The sequence below is a fragment of the Mobula hypostoma genome, chromosome 6 (genome assembly GCF_963921235.1).
Source record: "Mobula hypostoma chromosome 6, sMobHyp1.1, whole genome shotgun sequence".
Lineage (NCBI taxonomy): Eukaryota > Metazoa > Chordata > Chondrichthyes > Myliobatiformes > Myliobatidae > Mobula > Mobula hypostoma.
This window is the reverse complement of record NC_086102.1, coordinates 165551384-165575097: the sequence shown is the minus strand read 5'-3', so window position 1 is coordinate 165575097 and position 23714 is coordinate 165551384. Positions and strand designations below refer to the sequence as shown.

The window sequence follows — 23714 nt, the reverse complement described above, 5'->3', positions numbered from 1 at the left end:
CATAACTATGAATTCAACACTGATATTCACCCTTTCAATGTCAGTCCATAAGCTATAGGAGCAGAAATTAGGCCCTTTGGCCCATCAAGTCTGCTCTGCCATTTCATCATGGCTGATCCATTTCCTTCTCAGCCCCAATCTCCTGCCTTCTCCCCGTAACCCTTCACACCCAGACCAAGCAAGAATCTATCATCCTCTACCTTAAATATACATGAAGATTAGGCAAAGAATTCCACAGATTCACCACTCTCTGGCTAAAGAAATTCTTCCTCATCACCATTCTAAAAGGACACCCCTCTATTCTGAGGCTGTGTCCTCTGGTCCCCGACTCTCCCATCAACGGAAATATTCTCCCTACATCTACTCTGTCAAGGCCTTTCAACATTCAATAGGTTTCAATGACATTCCCCCTCATTCTTTTGAATTCTATTGTACAGGCCCAGAGCCATCAATCGGTCCTCATATGGTAACCCTTTCATTCCTAGAATCATTCTCGTGAACCTCTGAACCCTCTTCAATGTCAGGACATCCTCTCTTAGATAAGGGCCCAAAACTGCTCACCATACTCCAAGTGAGGCCTTACCAGTGCCTTATGGAGCCTCAACATTACATCCACGCTTTTATATTCTAGTCCACTCAAAGTGCATGTGAACATTGCATGTGCCTTCCTTACCACAGACTCAACCTGCAAATAGCAGTCAGATAGCAATTACCCTAAAGTGGCACTTGAAAAAGTCACAGAATGAAAGCTTTTGAATAGTCTACAACTCAACGGTATAAACTTTGCATTTACCAGTCTCAGGTAACCTGCACTCCCTGTGCCTCTTTCTCTATCCTCCATCCTCCACCCCCTCATTCCCCCACATAAAGGAGAGGCAATTGCTGGGTGTATCTCATGTAACGGCCAGAACTGTACTGGCATCTATGTATTGTTAAGTTACAAAGTGTTGTAATATACTATTTACTGTATACTATTACAACACTTTCTTGGAAAGATGTTTGTTCACCTCACTAAATCTTTAATTCGGGAACAATTGTTAAACCCACCTGACCAAGTCCCAGATAGACTTCAACAGAACAATATCTGAACGGCAATGTTTCAGCTGTTTGTAATCTAATATGTTGGCTTCAAATAGCTTAGCTGCTTCCTGAAGCTTCTGCATTTCTGCTTCAAGCTTGCTAATGTGCCAATGTGCCTGCACCACACAATAAAAAGAAATTCAAGCTGCATCAGCCATATAGCTACACCAATTCGTATACAGCAAGTAGCAATCAGCGAAACACAGGTTAACTCGTCAGAAGTGTGCTCACCTTATCTAACTGTATATAAGGGTTGTCTGCATCAAACTGTAAAACAGCTTCGTTTCGAAACTGCTCTCTGAACTTGAATTGATTTTCCTGAAGAAGCAATAAAATCACCATTGGTATTTTGCTTATCAAGTGTTTTTGATTAAGAGGCGTACTTCAAGGGACTGGATTTTGGAAGCATATCACAATTCCTGTGTTAATCCATTACCTTCAATACCACCAATCTCTGAGCAATACGCTTTTCCCCAAATTTTTACTCAACTTTTCCACCATTTAGCTTACAACAGAAGTCTCGGCAGCCCAACGTGCCAATGACAGTAAATGTGTGAAATGTTACTGGAATAGAAGAAACAATATACGGTTGAGAACAGAAGGAGGAAAAGACTACAGACAATAAATATGATTTATTTTGGAAAGGTGTGACACCTGTATTCACTTAAAGGCAGGAAATCTGGTGGGAAATTAAATGATTTAGGGGGGTGGTCCTTAGTACTGGTCCAAGAAAACACAGATTAATTGTTTAGCATTTGAAAGATGACCTTGTTAATTATTTCAAATCACATTTAACTCCGAGTTAACTTTATCTTAAATCTCTACAGTTATATAAAACAACCTTAGTTATTGTTCATCTAATTTCAATGCATTAAATGTAGAATTTTGTTTATTTTTCACTTACATTCATCATGGTAAAAATATGGTCTCCAGAAACCTGGGTCTTATTAAGCAAGATGATCAAGAAACTTGATTACACTCGAATTCTGCACTGGAATCAGAGTGCGAAAGGAAGCATTATCTGATGGACTTGATCTTCACCCAATGTCCACCATCTCCCTCATTCTATCTTTTTCTCCTATTTACAATTTACAGATCGCGCAAGTAAACTACTCGACCCCACTTCTAGCACACTACATATAGTCTTTCAGATACCCATAAACTTTCAACTGCCTAAACACTTGATGATGACCAGGAAGATGGTGAATAGCAATAACATTCAATCCCAAACAAGAGAAAATCTGCAGATGTTGGAAATCCAAGCAGCACAACACAAAATACTGGAGGAACTCAGCAGGTCAGGCAGCATCTATGGAAAAAAGCACAGTCGACGTTTCGGGCTGGAACCCTTCAGCAGGACTGGAGAAAAAGGACGAGGAGTGGAGTTGAAAGTTGGGGGGAGGAGAGGGAGAACACAAGGTAGGTGAAATTGGGAGGGGGAGGGGTGAAGTAAAGAGCTGGGAAGTTGATCAGTGAAAGAGATACAGGGCCGGAGAAGGGGGTATCTAATAGGCGAGGACAGAAAGCCATGGAAGAAAGAAAAGGGGGGAGGAGCATCAGAGGGAGGCGATGTGCAGGCAAGGAGATATGGTGAGAGAGGGAAAAGGGGATGGGGTCTGGTGAAGGGGGGTGGGTGGGGAGAGGAGCCATTACTGGAAGTTTGTGAAACTGATGTTCATGCCATCAGGTTGGAGGCTACCCAAACAGAATATAAGGTGTTGTAAGGAGGAGAAGATGGTGGCGTGCCTGCATGTGCACAGCCCTCCGGTGAAAAATGATATCGTATCTGTTAAATAGGAGCCGTGAACAATTCTGATTTGATGGAGAATGGACATGAAAGCACAGAAGAACATCTGGAGAAATTTCTGAAACGCCCATTCGTTGCTGTCGTTACTGTGTGGTCGGGAATCTTTCGGAGGGTAGGCCTCAAAATCCCCGACCTTGCCTGCTTTTGGCAACCAAGAAGGAGGTCGAATCGTTCGGACAGAGATGGTGCTCAGTACTTGGTGTCGGAGAGCTGATCAGAGCTCAAAGTTTTCGGATGACTCAGAGTCGGATTGTGGTCGGGCATGGCAGGGAGAGTTTTTCTTCCTTCTCCCGTCTGTGTGAGATGTGGGACATTTGAGAAACTTTGAACTTTACTGTGCTCATGGACTTCTTCATCAAGTTATGGTATTGTTGCACTGTTGTAACTATATGTTATAATTATGCGGTTCTTGTTCGTTTTTCAGTCTTGGTTTGTCCTGTGTTTTGTGATATCACACCGGAGGAAATAATGTATCATTTCTTAATGCATGCATTACTAAATGACAATAAAAGAGGACTACGTGTCTTCATAGTCATCAAACCTAAGTGTGGCCTCATCGTGACAGGAAAGGAGGCCATGGATAGACATATCAGAATGGGAACAGGAAGTGGAATTAAAATGGATGGCCACTGGGAGATCCTGCTTCCTCAGGCATACAGAGTGTATCTCCTCAGCAAAGCGGTCTCCACAAGCTACGTCGGGACTGACTGATATACAGGAGGCTACACCGGGAGCACCAAACACAGTAAATGACCCCACCAGGCTCACAGGTGAAGTGTTGCCTCACCTGGAAGGACTGTTTGGGGCCCTGAGTGGTAGTGAGGGGGGAGGTAAAGGGGCAGGTGCAGCCTTTGTTCTGCTTGCAAGGATAAATGCCAGGAGGGCACGAGGGAGATCAGTGAGGAGAGATGAATGGACGAGGGAGTTGCGTAGGGAGCGATCTCTGTGGAAAGCAGAAAGTGGGGGGAGGGGGAGGGGGAGGGGGGAGGAAGGGAAAGATGTGCTTGGCAGTGGGATCCCGTAGGAGATGGTGGAAGTTGCGGAGATTTAGAGAATTATGTGCTGGACGTGGAGGCTGGTGGGGTGGTAGGTGAGGCCAAAAGGAACCCTATCGCTGGTAGGGTGGCAGGAGGATTGGGTGAGAACAGGTGTGCATGGAATGGAAGAGATACAATAATATCCATCTTGCACTCACAGTCAACGGCTTACTGACTGCCAGTAAATGGCCAATAGAGTTTACGATCGAGGGAAGACAACTATATGCAAGTGGCCCGCAGGACTGCTCTCCATGACACAACAGCTGTATTTCAATTCTGCTCTAAAGGACGGATGAGGACAAGGAATAGTGAGCTCAGCAGATTTTCAAAGTCCTAATTTATTCCAAGCCACTTCACATAGCACTTGGCCATGTTCTCTATGCAGGCAATTCCCACCTACTGCACATGGATGTTGTTCAGTGCTTTCAGAAACACCGGTTTATGGCCACATACTGAATCACTGAAAATTTTTGCCACCTTCTAAATGCAGGTTGAATCTCATTACTCGAATCAGTTCACCCGCCAGGAAACATTCACAGACTGGCCTCGGGAGATCAGCTGTGCAAGTAGTCATAGACAAGTTATTGACCACTTCTTGAAATTGAAAAGTGCTCCGTCCCAAAATGGCTGTCACCCTTCTCCTTGGTTTTGGAAGCTTCAATGTGCAGCAGTGTATATGTGACTACACGATAGCCAACACTGTAACTATACAGCCATCATTGATGGAAGGGTCACCCTTGGTCCACCAGTTCATGGCCTGCCACCAGAATGAAAACACCTGCCAATGAGAAACTCGGAAATTTATTAACTCCAAAAAAAAAAATGGCTAGAGCTTTTTCTTTCAGCCTGTGGATAGATTTTTTTCTTTCTGGCTTCAGGTTTTCAGTGTACTTTGGGACATGTGACAATAAAAAACCAACTTACCCCTCACAGCTTATGGAGCTCTCCACTACTCAGACCCTTATATAGCAGTCTCTGAAAGGGAACTCTACATTGAGGCCAAACTCTAAACATTTTCAATCATACTTAAGTACCTTGACGGATGACCAAAGCTTAATTGTGTTAATAGCCTCTCTTATATCAAAAGCAAACTCCAACTTTAACCCAAGCAAGCTTCTCTCCATCCTTATTGATTATCAACTTCAAATATCAAAATTCTCGGCCTCATAAATGTACACTTATTCCACTTCAGCTGTACTTTGACTTGGTAATCTGCAGTGTACCAGCATCTACAGATGGTCCTGCCACATACCTGCGGCAATAAGGATAGCATTTTGTTTAAAGTAAGTGTTATAATTATCAGAGTACATCTATGTCACCACATACAACCCTGAGATTCATTTTCGTGTTGGGATACTCAGCAAATCTGTAGAATAGGAACTATAACAGGATCAATGAAAGATCAACCAGAGTGCAGAAGAAAACAAACTGTGCAAATGCAAATAAGAATAAATAGTGATAAATAACAAGAACATGAAGTAACAAGATAAAGAGTCCTTAAAGTAAGACCATTGGTTGTGGAAACACCTCAATTGATGGTTGTGGGGTAGTAACTGTTCTTGAACCTGGTGGTGCAAGTCCCGAGGTTCTTGTATCTTCTGCCTCATGGCAGAAGTAAGAAAAGAGCATGGCCTGGGTGGTGGGGATCTCTGATAATGGATGCTGCTTTCCTACAACAAGGTTTCATGTAGATGTGCTCAAAGGTTGGGAAGGATTTATCCATGATGCACTGGGCCAAATCCACTACCTTTTGTAGGATTTTCCGTTCAAGGGCATTGGTGTTTCCATACCTTGCCGTGATGCAGCCAGTCAGTATACTCTCCATTTCACACCTATAGAAGTCTGTCAAAGTTTTAGATGTCATGCTAAATCTCTGCAAATTCCTGAGGAAGTAGAGGCACTGTTGTGCTTTCTTCGTAATTGCATTTACGTGCTGGGTCCAGGACAGGTCCTCTGAAATAGTAACACCCAGGAATTTAAAGTTGCTAAGCCTCTCCACATCTTATCCTCCAATGAGAACTGGCTCATGGACCTCCAATTTCCCTCTCCTGAAGTCTACAATGTTCTTCAGTCTTGCTGATATTGAGTAAGAAGCTGTTATTATGGCACCACTCAACCAGATTTTCAATCTTCCTCCTATATGCTGATTCATCACCACCTTTGATTTGGCCTTCGAAAGTGGTGTCATCAGCAAATTTGAATATGGTATTGGAACTGTGCTTAGCCACACAGTCATAAGTGTAAAGTGAGTAGAGCAGGGGGCTAAGCACACAGCCTTGTGTTGAATCTGTGCTGATGGAGATTGTGGAGGAGATTATTGTCACCAATTCGAACTGACTGGGTCTATCTACAAGTGCGGAAATCCAGGATCCAATTGCACAAGGAGGCATTGAGGCCAAGGTCTAGAAAGACCTGGCAACCTCTTGCAACACTGTAACCATAATGGACTGAGAGAAGTTCAAGTCTGAATTTAGGAATGGTAAGTTAATCTAGGCATTACTTATCGGATAGCCCTGACTGTCCATATTCAAATGTGTATACTTATAGAAATGATCCAGCTTACTGGAAAACAGAGAAATCAATTTGGTAAACAAAACTTATAAAGTGACCCAGATCCTCATTAACAGTCACATGCTGGGTAACTTTACAGTCCCCAAATAATCACAATTTGATTGGCCAAATTGCTCCAATGGACTTTACAAGCAACACTTTTTATTCCTAATTTGGACCATTCCTCTTCTACTTGCAAAGACTCAGACGACAGGGTCTGTTTCTGTGCGGTATCTATGACTGTGACAATGTTGTATACAGGCTTGGCGCTACAGCCAATAGTTGATGTATATGAGCAATTTGTTTGAAAATCTTAACCTCCAGATATATCTCCCTATCTTCCTGTGGCCTCATTGGCAAGAAGGCTCTCCTGTTGCCAATCAGGCTGGAACCCCTACAAAACCACAACTAAGTATCTAACATTTTTGAAATATAAACATGTCACTCATTCTGCCTACTATTCAGGCTTGATTTCTTGTTCAAAGCTCACAAAATGCTTTGCATGAATATATACACAGTCTGATTTGTCAGGAAGCATCATTTCTTTCATTATTCAAAAACTAAGGGATCTGTTCAATAACTTCCCTTTAAATCGTGTGATGACTGTCTTTTTTAAACAGTACCGCCTTTCGTTCTGTGCTTCCTGAAGCTGTAAGTTTCTAAACCCTAGCCGGTGCTCTTTCTCTCCCAAATAATATCCCACCCCCCACCCCGAAACAGTCCAGGCAGGGATTTACGTTGATGAACCAACTTTTTAGAAGCTCTGCCATGTGTTATTTTGCCGCTCTGTAAATTTACGTCCATTTCATTAAAACCAAAAGCATCCAACCCAAAGGAAAGAAATAATGTTTATAAGGGCCTCATTTCTTGAGAGAGCATCTTCGAATTTTAGGATGTATTTAATCTTGCATATGGAAACAGCACCATCTAGCTTCAGGGACAGCACCTGGGGCAAACCTGTTAAATTGATGGATTCGTAAAATACCACGTTCTGAAGTGAAAGCTAGCATGAATCATAGCTAATTTAAATTCTCTCTCCTCCACAACTAAATTCTGTCACTGCTGTTAGGGCAAATAATTTCACTGCCTGCAGGACCATATACAGAATTGAATTATTCCTGCAACATAACTTGCCTCATACCGTAAACGGAAACCAATGCAAAACATCACATGGCAATTAATTACTGACACCAATTTTAATCTTACGGGGCACTAAGACTGTAGTACTTCTGCCCAGCAAGGAACAAAAGCTTTATTGACTGGTATTGTACTGACTGAAAAAATTTCCTTTGCATCTGAAACACATCAAAACGATTTCATCACATGGACAAAACATGATTCATACAAGATTAAGATGTGACATGTAGATCCAGGCACAAGAGGGATTTTGGCTTTTCTGTTAGAATTGCTAGTTCCTTCCCTCAGTTTAGATCAAAGATAATTATGAGGAGGCAAAATGAATATTATCTAAAACTTCACATGACTTGTTATTAATTAAAATCTCTAAACACCATTGAGGGATAATAAGATTGCCAAAATGTTCTGATGAGCGATAGGTAGGTTGAGCCATCTCTGCAAATGTCTGCAGATAAACCAAATACTGATTTGCCTGTGGAATTTAGCAATCTATAAATGCAGGGAAAGCATAGAAATAGGAACTAATTTACAAAAGGATTTCCAAGAAAAAATTACTGTTAGGTACTTGGAGAAACAAAAGTATCTCCCTTTGCCACAATTATACCTGCCACAATATAAGCAAACAATGGTGAACATTTGCACAAATTAATCATTGTTATTCACAACTTATTCACTTATTACAATTTTCAAATACAGCAAATTTTGAAAAATAATATTTTCAACATTGCTAGCATATATTTTATAAATATCTGTAATTTAATATTAATAACACATACTGAGTTTTGTTTACAGCAACATTGAAATGAAAGAAACAGTCATATTCCACTGCAAAGCAAGTCAATAAAGAATGGCTATATGGTCTGCAACCAATTACCAAGAGAGATTCATAGCCTACCGGATTAAGAATAATTCACATTGAAAGGGGAGGAAGAACTACTCCCTTTTTATAAACCAGGGTTTACATTATCAGATCCATTTAGAATTTATAACCGTCAAACACATAATTGTTATCTCTGGACATCACCATTTCATAGAGTTTACAATTTCTTGGTTCACTGGAGCTTACCTCCAGCTTGTTAACAGAACAAAAATTGTGAAATCATTTGGTTCAAAGCACTGAGCTAAAGCTGATCTCACCTCAAACTGTACACATTTCCTTCTGATAACAGATACTTTATTGGACTGTAAAGGTGCCACTTCATGCTTTGTAGTTAAAGCAATCTTTTTAAGTCTCTTCCACTTTTCTGGCAGCTCCTAAGGTATTTTAGATGAAAATATGCAGAATGTATTAGTCAAGCATGCAAAATTATATTTGTGCAAATGTTTTAGCTACATATTGATGCGATGGCTTAGGCAAGAAATCATTTTTATCTGATTAATTTATTTTGTACTTGCATTATGCACTCCTTTCTAAAGAAAATAGTGACAAAACATTTCAAATCTTGGGAATGCTTTTCAATGTCCTCAAAATCTGTGACTTTCAGGAATTTCAAAATGCTCTTAACACTCATTATTTTGATTTTAATAAAACTGAAGTCGATGGAAACAAGGCTCTGTGGATCAGAGTTTAAACAATTATGGATATGAAGCAAAAGACATACACAAATTAAATCAATTTTATTTGGACACTTAGCTCTTGTTTATTGACCTCAAGATGTGCATAAACACTTTCAGGAATCTGCTGTCCATAGGTTTTCAGCAATTCTGCTGCTTCTCTCAGAAATGCAAAAGTTTGCTCTGCAGACGGTTCCCAGTCTCGGTCTGCCATTAGGTGTGCCATGACTTGAATGAGTCCAACGTTGTCCCTGTCCTTTACCTTTATTTTACCTTTATTCCTTTACCTTTAATGCCCTCCTCTGTTACAGCAATGAAGCTCACCAATTGATTGACACTGAAAGACAAAGCCAAAAATTCTTCAGTACAAGCATTCAATAATATTGTAGTCACCGGATAGAGCTTATGTACATCGACATAGAGGACACCAGTTCAGATTTCAACAAACCAATCTGTGATGTCTTTTGTTGCAAAAGATAAAAGCCTATGGGTTTGGAAGACAATGTATTAGCATGGATAGAGGATTAATTCAAGAACAAAAATCATGCATTCTAGTTGGCAGACTAGCCTATTACTTGTATACTGGGGGTGCCACGGGAAATAAAGAAAAGGCAGACATCAGAAGCAAATTTGAGAGCTCCTCACAAGCTAACCAGACAGTGTAAAAAGTGCTTCACTATGTGAACACTTCTGCAGAGGCAAATACCTTTACGTAAACATTTTTGGCATTATTCCCACAACCTGGATAGATTAATAGGCTGCCAAAATGACCCAGACCTTTGCTGTCCAGTGGCTTTATACCAACTTTCAAAGGTTCACAGGTTCATTTATTCTCAAAGTATGTACACAGTATGCAACTCTGAGGCTCGTCTTCTCCAGACAACCAAGAAACAAACAAAAACCATGCGGTCACTGAAAGACATCAACCCCGTCCCCACCACCCCCCCCGCACAAAAGAAGAAATAAAAACTCGCAAACCTGAAACCCCCAAACCTTTCCCTCACATAAAAAAAACTAACATATCACCCACATGTTAAAACAGCAACAGGCAGATTCCATGTTATGGCTGAACTCATTTGGGGATCCCAAATAGCTGAAACAGTACAATGGAGGAGTCCTGGTCCTGAAATTTCAAACCACTTTGAAAGCTAGCAAACTCAACCTCTAGCTTTGCCAGTTGACAAAGTTGTGGGGAGTTTTAAAATATTTCTGAATTATTAGTAAATGCAGGAACATAAAAGTTAATATATTTTAGGAAACTTTTTTTAAATAATCAATTAAACAATTAAATATTTGAGCATTGATATAACCTTCTTTCTTCCCTAGAGCTCCATAACCCTAGTGAAACGAGTAAGTTTTCATATCTTATGCCAGGATCAAACTGGATCAAGATATAAGAGCCATTTCCCCAGCACAAATGTGTGGTACCTCAACAGCTCTCTCTGGAGAGAAGCAATGAAGCACACTTGATTACTGGTGATTAAGTCATCTGCAAAGACAAGTGTGGAAATCCCAAATTTATTTCTACTTAGATAAATACCAACAAAATCCATGTCAATTTGCCACTCTACAAATCTTTAATGAAAGATATGCACTTCAGGTTCAAAGCCACCTCATTTCCAATTGGAGCAGCTGATCTTGATTGATACTATATCTTATCATTTTTAATCTAAAATTACCAGGTATGCGATTCTAGTCCAAAAGCAGAAAACCTAATTGATCAAGTAGGTTAAATGTTAAATGCTAACAAGATTTAAAATTCTGATCTTTATATTCAGGCCACGTTGGAAATGTAACTTTTTAAAATTTTGGGTAATAACATCTCCAGTTATTTATGGCATATTTGTATATAATGGAACTGATTTATATGGTCAGAGGACATGGTGACATCATCTACCACACAGTGTATGCCTTATTAACAGAGTTAGTATTAATACACTGGTTCAAAGCCTTATATCCTGCAATTGTTATTTAAGAACATATCTGCACTCCAGCAGAGTCCAAAGTCCAACTTAGGATGCATTATGATTGCTTTGAGGATCAGAAAAGTTAAGAACAATAAGAAAATTAGCAGCATGTCATTAACAGAAGTGAGATGCCCTAATGATTCTGTGGAAACTCTATGTGACAAGTGAAAATGGCAAAAAAAATAGTTGCCATGAAGAATTTCTTGACAACGAGCTCAGTGAGTTCACCTGTACAGTGTTAAGCACCTGACCAAAGGAAGAAAGGCAGAACTCCAGGCAGCTTCATTTGCTTGTTTTGCTTATGGAATTTATAGATGCAGCATTCAGTTTTGAAGGCACAGAAGCCAGGAAGTCAGTTTAAGTCTGGAACATGCTACATACAGAGTACAAAAGTGACACTGGAGGCTTGAGTTCAGCAACAACCTTTTGGTGGAAAAAAGAAAATACAGGTTAACAAGTCTCACTTAGCAGTTGTAGTGTGTAGTGTCCATTGGTGGGTCCTCGGGGGTCTATGGACACCGATCTGGATGCACACATTCCGATGCAGTGTGGACAAGAGTAAAGTAGTGCCTGTGGTTAGTGGTTGGGTCTGTTGGTTGGTCAGTCCCTCCCTTTGCAGTTGCCTCTTGTTTTCTGCAGCTGAATGCAAGCCTCACTTATGGAGCGTGCAACAAAGAAATGAAACATTCACATATTACAGATCATGGAAGCAGATGTTGCTCACGACCAATAATAATCTAGAGTTGGAAAACAGCGCTAAAGATGTACAGGATTTGGATGCTGCGTAGAGGGATCACAAAAGAACTGCATTCAAACTCACCAACTTAGTAGCCCCTTAAAAAACTACAAGTACCTCATCTGCAGTGTTAGTTGGGGTGTTGGTAGAAAGTACCAATATGAAATAATGGCAGGTTCTAAAATTGAGACAAATATTCAAAGACTGATAGAAACTGAATGATCACTTTGTCACACTTAAGACTCAATTTTAACTGAAGTGTTTTTGGATCATATTTTCAGATGTGCATTAATGTGTGGCCTGGAAGATGAAAGGATTCAATACAAGCTGTTAAACACAGTACAACTGATTTCCATGGGAGATGTCAGCTAGTAATACAGTCTAATAATGGTAGGATATGGTAGGATGCAAAGCAATGTTGATAATCGGAGAGATTTGGGGATCCAAGTCCAGATAGATAGGGTGGGTGAAGAAAGCTATTGGTGGGCTTGCTTAGACAGGTCATGACATAGAAGATAAAAGTCGGGATGTTACAGCGAAACTTAAGAAAATGCTGGATAGACCCCACACTTGGAGTATTGTGTGCAGTTCTAGTCATCATACTGCAGGGAAGGATGTGCTGAAGGGAGTGCAAAGGAAATTCACAAGGTTTTGTACAGATTGAAGGATTTTTGTAATGGAGAGTGGTAGGATAGGCTGGGATTATTTTACCTAGAGGAAAGGAGGTATAACAGACAAGCAGTTTCAGTCATCTAACTTAATAAGGAATAAGGTTATTCTTAAGATTTACAAGTCAAGTTTTGAAATGGGCTGATGCAGTGCAAGTAATGCTACAAGTACTGTAAGTACCTCATGGACATATTATGGAAAGGAGATACTGGTTAACGTGCCTGGAAATTTTTATTTGGCAGGTCTGTTGTTCAAAATAATGCACTACTGAGATTACCATACAAATCATCTGAAATTAGAAGTGAAAAGTCAATTTCAGCCTGAGTACAATGCTTCCTCTCAACAAGAACAAAGGAAATGCAGAACAATTTCCAAAACAACAGTGCACAGCACAAATCTCTTTAAAGCATTACAGTCCTGTTTTCTGACTGGTGGACCAAAAGCGCCATAACAAATCTGTGTCGGGTAATACTAAGTTAGGCACCAGTATATTGATTTTTCCATATACTTATCTCCCTGCTTCCAGTGGGGCATATAGCTAAAAAAAATGTTGAATAAGTGTAGCAAGGTTATTCTAGCTTCATAATCAATTATCCACTAACTTCCTGATTAAATACCATACAACTCCACATTCTACCACTGGTCTTACTCCAGTGAAGCTGTTAATGAATTGTCATTTACACACACAATTGAGCTTGGTACAGCCTAACGCAGTGAGGAGAGAGGCAGTAATTGAAGCAAAGTGCCACATTTCAAGGAAAATAAAAGCAATTATGACTTTCTGAGAGAGTTAGAGTGATCAGGCCAATGAGCAATGGGACCTTGGTGAGCTTATCTAAATCTGTAGCCCAAGAAGATATTTAATGTGTATCATAAATCACGTCAGAAATGTTCATGTAGGTCAAATAATAGCAAAGAGATCAACCTGTAGATGCTGAAGTAATTCAAGGCAATAAATCTATTCCAGACATCAACACAGAGTGAACTACTGTCAAAAGTCACAACAGCAGTGAGTCAGGTCAAGAAGCTACACTTTCCTCGGTAATGAACAGGTACAATGTCAGAAACAAGGACACATCGGAGAAGATCAAACTGATTTAGGAGGCCAGTAAATGGACAGTTTGTAGTGTGCAGTGTATACTGCTGAAAGTATTTTCATGTGTTTTTTTTCCAAGAGGAAGCAGTTTAATGCAATTTATCTACAATTATGTTAAAAGGTCCTGTAGTCAGAAAACAAGGATTCTATTCCATGGATAATTTATGTACAATACAAACATAATGCAGAGAGTCTCTTACTATTTGGGTGATAATAAATATCCCAGCTTGTGAATTTTGTGTCTTGTAACGCTAACAATATCCAAAATCTACCTCAGGCTGTTTTACATCGTGCTCGATGTCATCCTCTGACAGCAAATAGACGTGGCTGCCAGGGACAGAGCCTTGAGGATCTCTGGAGGCAAGAGTGCCTGAGTGGAAGAGAAACCATTACTGTATTTGTACTGGGTGCAATCAGATCAAGAGGACTGGGACCATAAAAAAAAACCTCTCAAATAACCTGAACAATAGAGGCACAGAGGAAGGTGGGAATAATCAACCATGTTAAAAACTAATAAGAGGTAAAGTAGAACAGTTAATCATAAACACTTAAAGGATGCCCCATTTGTGACTACTGTTATAGGGACTTCAGTGCCATGACTGAGTTGAAGGAAAAATAGATCTGGACTTGAGAAATAACCTATTCAAGGACATTAAAGACAAAATGGAAATTGTCATAAAAATGCTTTGGCAACACCCATGAAGTAGAATCAATGTTACCAAGAAATATGATTGACTAAATAAAATTATGATGAAATTTCGAGCTCTAATATTGACAGTAATCTTGGTTTAAATAAGTCAGAAATTGCAGTTCTCTTCTGTATTGCCTTGCCAATATTGATATTTTTAACTGGGACAAAATTATACGTTTGGGAGTGGTACAATTTTTTTACCTGTTAATCACATGGTTCAAAAGATGCTCCTTCAACATCCAGCTCCATCTTTTTATTGTACTTAACAAAGATGATTTGAAGGGTTTAATAGATACTTGAAACCATCCAAAGCTATGGGTATCTTTAAGTGCATTAACTTGGATATATAATGTTTCATAGAAACTGATCTAGAAAGAGAAAAGTATGTTCTTACAGAATTCTAGTTTGCACAGTATATTCCTTTGATTACATCCCCCCCACCCAATAGTATCTCAGAAAAATATTGAATCCCAGTACAATTATCCAACAATGTCTTAAAACAGTGATCTATAAAGTGGGTTAGGTTTACTGAACAACATGATGGATTAAAAAGGCTTTAAATATTTGATTGTGTAACTCTCTGTACTATAAACACAAAGAATATTGATTAATAATGAATTGTACACTTAACTTATGTTTATTAATAATGCATGGCAACTGTTATAAATTTAAGACCTTGTCTAAGATTTTCTCTCAGCTACAGATAACTTTGCTGTGGTAAAAGCATTCATTCTCTTTCATTTAGACATGTGCATTGCCAGTCAACATGTAACCGCATGATAATTCCTTGCTATTCAAACTGGGTGTGTCTTTCAGATATTTCCATCATTTTAAAATTGAAGATGAGTTTTTAAACTACATTTATCAAAGTTTGAAAAACTGTACAATTGTGATTTCTTAAATTAAATCAGTGCAACTTTACATTGTAGCACAAAATAATCATACACACCAATTTATACAGTGCCAATTCAAAATCAGGTTACAACAGGTCAAGAAACGCAAAGGGCAGAAAGAGAGAGGAGAGCCTTAAACAGGTCAGAAGGCAATAGATATTCAGTAACAAAAGGGATGATGACACAGGTGAAAGGATTTCTGAAAAATTCAATCCCCCCAAAATACTTATAAAGATCCTGATATTACACAGTCAGTGTCTGGAAGGCTGCAACATACTAATCAAAATGATGAAATACTGTTTCTTTAGCTTACACACAGGCTCTCAGAAATAGGGTACAAGGTGAAGGACAAGATCAGTGAAGATGTGAAACAGTAAATTAATATAATAGGAAACAAAAGTTCTTGCTTGTGCTTCTGGACTCAATGAAAGTGTTTCACATAACAATATTCACCCATTCAATCAGTGCTGGTCTCCCACTGTAGAAGAGGCCACTCCTTCAACATCCAGCTCCACTGTATGAGCAGAAAATACAACAGACCACACTCAGTCAACACACATAAAAGTTGCTGGTGAACGCAGCAGGTCAGGCAGCATCTCTAGGAAGAGGTACAGTCGACGTTTCGGGCCGAGACCCTTCGTCAGGACTAACTGAAGGGCGAGCTAGTAAGAGATTTGAAAGTGGGAGGGGGAGATCCAAAATGATAGGAGAAGACAGGAGGGGGAGGGATGGAGCCAAGAGCTGGACAGTTGATTGGCAAAAGGGATATGAGAGGATCATGGGACAGGAGGCCTAGGGAGAAAGAAAAGGGGAAGGGGGAAGCCCAGAGGATGGGCAAGGGGTATAGTGAGAGGGACAGAGGGAGAAAAAGGAGAGAGAGAAAAAGACTGTGTGTATATAAATAAATAAATAAATAATGGATGGGTACGAGGGGGAGGTGGGGCATTAGCGGATGTTTGAGAAGTCAATGTTCATGCCATCAGGTTGGAGGCTACCCAGACGGAATATAAGGTGTTGTTCCTCCATCCTGAGTGTGGCTTCATCTTTACAGTAGAGGAGGCCGTGGATAGACATGTCAGAATGGGAATGGGATGTGGAATTAAAGTGTGTGGCCACTGGGAGATCCTGCTTTCTCTGGTGGACAGAGCGTAGGTGTTCAGCGAAACGATCTCCCAGTCTGCGTCAGGTGTCGCCAATATATAGAAGGCCGAACCCCATCCCATGCATTATTTATTTATTTACACACTTTCTTTTTCTGTCTCTCCTTTTCCTCCCTCTGTCCCTCTGAATATACCCCTTGCCCATCTTCTGGGCTTTTTACCCCCCTCCCCCTTTTCTTTCTCCCTAGGCCTCCTGTCCCCATGATTCTCTCATACCCCTTTTGCCAATCAACTGTCCAGCTCTTGGTTCCATCCCTCCCCCTCCTGTTTTCTCCTATCATTTCGGATCTCCTCCTCCCCCTCCTCCTCCCACTTCCAAATCTCTTACTAGCCCTTCCTTCAGTTAGTCCTGACGAATGGACTCGGCCCGAAACGTCGACTGTACCTCTTCCTAGAGATACTGCCTGGCCTGCTGCGTTCACCAGCAACTTTGATATGTGTTGCTTGAATTTCCAGCATCTGCAGAATTCCTCGTTTGCATTTTTAAAGAGACTACACTCAGTAGCCACTTTATTAGGTACACTTCGAAACTTGAAGGGGATGGGCTACGGCAGTTGAAGACCACAAACGTACACTCAATGGCTAGCTTATTTAGGTATAGGAGGTACCTAATAAAGTGGCCGTTGAGTGTATATTGAAGAAAGGACCAGCACTGAGAAGTATATTGTGGACTGGTATGTTATGTAGGACTAGATGTTAATATCCCTTATGTGCACTCCTGAGACCTGCTGCCTAGACTCTGTGGGGTGGCCAAGTGAGTGGTGGCATCTTCTGGGTTTTCAAGTGGGCGCCCTCTTTCCTCGGTGTTTCGCTGATAGGCCCACGACACCTCCGGAGGGTTCAGCAGTGAATCCCGGCATCCTGGGCTCACCCCCTAGATGCCTTTCACTCACTTGGGGGCCCAGATGGAACCAATTCTCTTCATCCAGAGCCACTGACTACCCTTTTCAGCAGATCTGGAGAGGTCTGTGACTGCTTGTCGGTGTGTCTTCCCTCGCACTCCCAACTCCTGGAGTAGCCTTGATGTTGATGTGGCTACAAATCCTCTGCAGCCTCCTTCGACCGGTCCGACCCTTGCTTTCCAGTCAGGTTGTTGCACATTGGCTACAAGCTCAGCATACCTCAGCTTCTTGCACTCGTAGGCCTCCTCCACTGCATCCTCCCAGGGCACTGTAAGCTCGATGATGCAAACGAGATGGAGTGAGGCCGACCACAGCACAAGATCTGGTCTGAGGTTGGTTTTCGCAATTTCAGTTGGGAAGCAGAGCCTCTGGTCTCAGTGGCAGCATCAGAGATTTTTTCTTGCTGGTGCCACAGTGGGGCTGAATTATTCAGTGATGGTGCTGAGGGATGTACTGTATGGTAATGTGTATTCGCAAGGCCAGACACATGGCATTCAAAAGTCAGTTTCAAGCATTATGTGCCTACTATAAATGCCTCTGTTGATTCACAAGCAACAGCAATTGATAAATATAATATAGAAGTGAACTGTGACAGTGTCAACAGCATTGGAGACAACCCAGGCTACACAGAGCATAAACAAACAAACCAACAGAGCATCCGACCCACAGCGCATGTGAATCACGCACAAATCCCGCAATCAGTGTCAAATGCGTGTTTTTCAACTGAAAAACACAACACTAACCCACAATGTCCGCTGCTATTCACATTACATAGACAGACATTGGCAAAAGATATACCGTTACTGAAGTCAAATAAGACAACAGATGCAAGGCTCTACCAGGAGATGGACAAATCGTACTCGGACCATGAAATACCTCAATTAATTTGGCTACTGAATTTAAAACAAAAATCAACAGAATCACTGCTCGGAAGTCTAAGCAAAACCAGTAGGCTTAATAGCAGTAAATGTAATATTTTAGGATTCTCAGTATCCACCACAAAATAATAATAATAATCAGCATTAGTCTTGGCCCAAATTTTTAAAAAATCATTGATGTTTTCAGAGAAGCACAATCCGTCTGTTGTTGTGATTGGTGGCGAAAGCATCAATGATTTTCTGGCTGTCAAGTGCTTTATTCCTCCGGCTGTTTATGGCCAACAGGGTCAAGTTGCTGTTCTGAGCATCGCCACTGCTATTCCTCAGGTAGTTTTTGAGGCATCTAAGGCAAGAGAAACTCAGTTCGCATGAGGCAGATATCACAGGTAGAGTCAGCAATATGCAGATTAGTTTGTATAAATCTATAAATGCAACGTGGTCAGGTCTCATTAGAGCTAGAAATTCCACCGTGTCATTCACTGTCTGTCCTTGCTTTTGTTTTGTTTCCAGCAGACGCCGAACCTGATGTAGCTCTGCAGTCAGGTTCACTTCAGTCCCTCCATAGTATTGGGCCATTGGCCAAAGACAATTCTTGTCTAGGAAGAGCTTGTGTTTGGGACTCAATGCTGAGACTCCAGTCAGAACACCCCCAGTTTCAACTGAGAACCGTCTTTTCATTTCAGTCAGAAGTCTGTCTATAACCGGATAGAAACAGTGCTTGCAAAGGTCAGAGGATGTGCCAGGTGTGCGTTCAGTTTGGGCCTCAACAACAAAATCATGTAGGCAGCGGGGTGGCTGGGCCTGTCTCCTTTCATGTGGTCTGCTCTGTATACCGGCCTTGACGCACAGGTCCCCAGCTCTTGTCTGAATTTCACTCCATGATTCCTCTCCCCGTTTTGCTGAGAGTGATTCGATAACAGACTGAGCCAAGTCCACAGTGGATGAAAGCTCCAAACTGGGAGATTGTAGCTGGTCTGACATGAACTTGGTGACTCGGAATAAATCCTCAAACAGAGTGAGAAGTAAAGCAAACTGCTCGTCAATCAGTCCATTTACAGCTCTGGCCTCCATTTTCCTCTGTGCATTTGGTTGACCCATAATATCCTGTAGTGTAGCTAGAATGGCAGGGAGTGATTTCCTTATAGCCCACAAGGCTGTATACTGCCATGCCCAGCGTGTATCTGACAATTTCTTCAACTCCACGGGCTGTGCAGTTGATTCCAGTTCGCTCTGTTTCTTCATGAAAAGATCGTGGGCAGCAGAGTTTGAAAAGAAGTTGTAAAGCAGCTGCATAGTTTCAAAAAACTCACCCACTTGTTGTACATTGCTCACAACATCCACTAAAACAAGGTTAAGTCTGTGAGCATGGCAGTGTATATATAATGCCTGTGGGACCTCTTTCCTGAACCTCTTTTGTACCCCGTTATTGCACCCAGGCATCACTGCCACCCCATCATAACACTGACCTATACACGCGTTCTTATCAATAAAACACTGGGCGAGTGTCTGTTCAATGCTTTTAAGAAGTGACTCTGCATCCAACCCTTCTGCTGGAGTGAAGTGCAAGAATTCTTCAAGCACTGTTTTGTTATTCAAATACCGCACCACCACTGATATTTGCTCCTTTTTACTCAAATCTTTACTTTCACCCACCATGATGGCAAAATGTCCAGCCTCTTTGATTTCTGCACTTATTTGACGTCTGACCATATCTGCCATAATACCCATAATTTCATTCTGGATATCGTGATGGGTGTTTTTTTACATTTCCAGGATTGTCCTCTTTTTTTTTTAGTTACAGTCTTATCAAACTGCCCAATTACACTGAGCAACTCAACAAAGTTTCCCCTATTGCCAGATCCATTATCCTCCCGGTGTCCTCACTGGGCAATGCCTTGGCACGTAGTACAGCGTAGAGACTCAACCACTGCTCTCATATACTCACGATTTTCTTGGACAATCTTTGCACGTCCTTTGTCAAGCATATTTCCCAATCTTGAACCGTCTTGTTTTCTCAATCTGAATTTGGCCCATGCCTCCATAGCAAGCTTATGAGCTGCACTTACATGGTGGGTTTTGAAAGCTGTTGTAGCTCTCCGCCAGTTGCAGTAACTGGTGACAGTGAAGGTAGACTCAGAATGGAACCCATGTCCTCCACACAGGAAATGCCTGCATGCGAAGCAGAATGTAGCATCTTTTGTGATTGAATATTCCAGCCAGGAGTACAGGTCAAACCAGCCGCGAATAAAACTCCTTTGCTGGTTGCCAAACTGTTGCAAGCAGCAAAGGGTACTTTTTCAATGCTGGCCGACGGGGTCCTTCCTCAGGCTGCTGGCTAACATTGCTAACAGTATTCCCACAAGCACTAAGAGCAGGTTCATCCACGTTCTCTTTCGAATCCCGCTCCATTTCTTGTTCCTCTACTTCACCTTCACACTCCTTCGATGAACTGCTGTTGTCCTCATCCCCACTTACATCTTTCTGCATGTCACTTTCAATTAAGACAGGCTCAGGCTGAGACACCACTGATTCCCCTGGGTGAGGTCGTTTTCTCACTAAAAATCGATCTATTTTTCACGCCGGCCAAAATAATGCACGTACCAGGCCCACGCTAGCACAGTGTGTGTGTGTGTGTGTGTGTGTGTGTGTGTGTGTGTGTGTGTGTGTGTGTGTGTGTGTGTGAGTGAGATCCATTAGTCTCGCGAGACCATGGATCTGCGCCTGGATCCTGCACAATGTATGTATACCATCAATCTCTCGCGTGAGTGAGAGTGAGTGATATCACCACCTTAACTGACCTTAGATCAGCTTAACTGATCTGAGGATGGCAACGGCAAGGCATTGACAACAAACGAGTAAGCAGAAGTGTGGAGTGGATCTGACCTTAGACCAGCACAGTGTTTATAACTTTATTGCTGCATGGGTGCTATGGTAATTGGGGGCACTGTTTCACTAGATCATCTGGAGAAACAATCTGTATTCAAAACTATACAGAGAAAGCAAAGCAGCTGCAATTTGTATGTCAAATTTCAGTTAATTTCTTGGTGCTGCTATGGTGGTGCTATTGTAATTTCAAGTCGTCACTTTTTATTGTCATTTGGACCATAACTGCTAGTACAGTACACAACAAAAATGAGACAATGTTTTTCAGGACCAAGTGGCTACGTGAACAATACAAAAGCTACACTGAACTACGTAAAACAACACAAAACTACACTAGACTACAGACCTACCCAGGTCTGCATAAAGTACACAGAACAGTGCAGGCATTACAATAAATAATAAACAAGACAATAGGCACAGCGGAGGGCAGTAGGTTGGTAGCCCGATGGCTTGGGGGGAAAACTGTTACATAGATAAACAGCTGAATGGCGGCGTCCAGGATCACGTCCGTTCCTGTACTCCCGCCGAGTATTTGGTTGGAGTCGGATGTAGTCCAATTTAATGTCCATTGGACAGCAGAATGGACGGGAGAGCTGGCCGGCTAGGGCTTGTTTTTTTCCTGGTATGGACTCCTGCCCGCTTGCCTCGCTTCCACTTCCTCGCACACCGCTTACGACGTTCCCACCTCCGGCCACTGGCATCAGGCAACTCCGAGGACTGCGGGCCCGATTGTCTCAGCAAGTCGAGGTCGCGCAATTTATCCAGCAGATCTTCATGAAGGGTTGTTTTTGGGTGACCTCTGTATTGTAGCAGTATCTGGCGATGGCAGATAGTCACTCTGTTATCCATTGCCCTAAACCCTAATTGTGCCTTAAAATTAAATTTAAAAACTAAATTAAAGTAGCACCAAATCCGAAAGGCCGCTGCTGCCGTGCCGCGCCACCTGCTGAATCCTGAGATTTCTGCTGGTGCTAGCACCACCTCAGCGCTGCCCCTGTCTGGCCTAAGTCTGCCACCATCTTCCAATCACGTGCCCTGCCTAGCCGCCCGGTGTCTGCTCTGGATGTGTCAAATATGGCTTGACCCTCACCTTCCTGGATAAATGCTGTTAACGGCCATCGGGATGAAGGGGAGGGAGAGCGTTGACGCTCATCCGCCGACTTTCCAGCACTGCTGCAAGACACCGTAACACCTGGTTGTGCCACCAGGTGTATCGGCCTTGAGTAGGGCTGGTCTTGCAGCCCACCAGAGTGTGTTTCAGTGTTGCTGAAGTTGGGCAGAGGGAGCATGTGGGGTCCTCTCCATACCACTGGCTGAGATTCATGGGAAACGGCAAGACATCGTAGGCAGTCCTGATGGTGAAGCTCGCTCTGAATGTCCCCATCTCCCACAGCTCTTTCCAGGAGATCTTTCTTTTCTCCACTCCCTCCCATCTCATCCATTGCCCTTGCCTTGCCTGAGCAACGGCCTTTTTGCACATTGCCGCCTCCTCCTGCCGACGTATCTCCTGCGTCACAAGCCCGCATCTCTGAGACGGAGCAGCATTGTTCCAGGCTGGTGTACTGTCCCCAAGGCCGAGACCACTCCTCCCTTGCTGCACTCGGTCCACCATGTCCCTGTGCTTGAGTGCGGCCTTTGCTTGCTCGGTTGCTTCTGATGGAGTCCATTTCCTCCCAGTATCCAGGATGTGGGCAGCTTGTGCCACAAATGGATCACTCGCCTCTGTTAACATCATCTCCCGTCTCACTCTGGCACTCTTGTACTCCTCTGAAAGACTGGAACTGGGTCGCTCTAGGACTCCTTTGTCATAGAGCCCTATGCTGCTGAGGCACCTGGGAAGGCCAGGTCACTTCCTTACGTATGAGCTGATCAGTCTCTCCAGCTTTTCCACCTTCGAGATTGAAACTTCATACACGGTTACTGGCCACATGAGGCGTGGAAGGAGCCCAAATTACATACACCAGATTTTCAACTGTCCAGGGAGTGTGGTTCTGTCGATGCTCTCAAGGCCACTGACGGCATCCTTCCTGAGCTGACCTACCTGCTCTGTGTCTTTGAGGGATGGGTTATACCACCGACCTAGGCTCTTCACAGAATTCTCGAAGACTGTTGGAATCGTCTCATCGCCCATGTAGAAGCGTTGGTCTACCAGCTTCCCCTTGACGATAGAGATGCTACTGGACTTGCTCAGCTTGATCTTCAGCCGAACCTGCTCGATGTTCTCTTGAAGCTTTCTCAACAGGCGTACAGTACAAGCCTTGGTCATGGTGAGTGTTGTGAGATCGCCCATGCATGCTCTGATAGGCGGCAACCTCAGGCCAGGTCTTCTGCGCTGTCCTCCAACCACCCATGGAGATGCTCTAATGGTCACCTCCATGGCCATGGTGAAGGCTAGCAGGGAGATGGTACAACCGGCCATGATTCCCACTTCCAGATGTTGCCACACTGTGGTGTAATCTGCTGTTGTCAAACATAGCCACACATTCTGGAAGTAGGCCTTAACAAGGCTTGTGAGGGCCAATGGCACCCTGAAGAAGTCGAAAGCAGTCCAGAGGAGGTTATGATGGACCGAGCCGAAGGCATTGGCAAGCTCCAGGAACACCACGTGAAGATCAGTTCCCTCCTTCTTGGCGACCTGGATCTGATGCCAGATGGTGCAAGCCTGTTCCAGACA

General features: G+C 42.5%; 1 protein-coding gene across 1 annotated transcript in view; it reads right to left on the bottom strand.

The window, feature by feature from the left end:
- dnah9l (dynein, axonemal, heavy polypeptide 9 like) overlaps positions 1-23714 on the bottom strand; it is a 317674-nt gene that overhangs the window by 236905 nt on the left and 57055 nt on the right. The window contains 6 exon segments of the mRNA XM_063052593.1: positions 1033-1196; positions 1312-1398; positions 8749-8865; positions 9260-9452; positions 12411-12437; positions 14526-14692. Coding sequence (XP_062908663.1) covers positions 1033-1196; positions 1312-1398; positions 8749-8865; positions 9260-9452; positions 12411-12437; positions 14526-14692 — 755 coding nt within the window.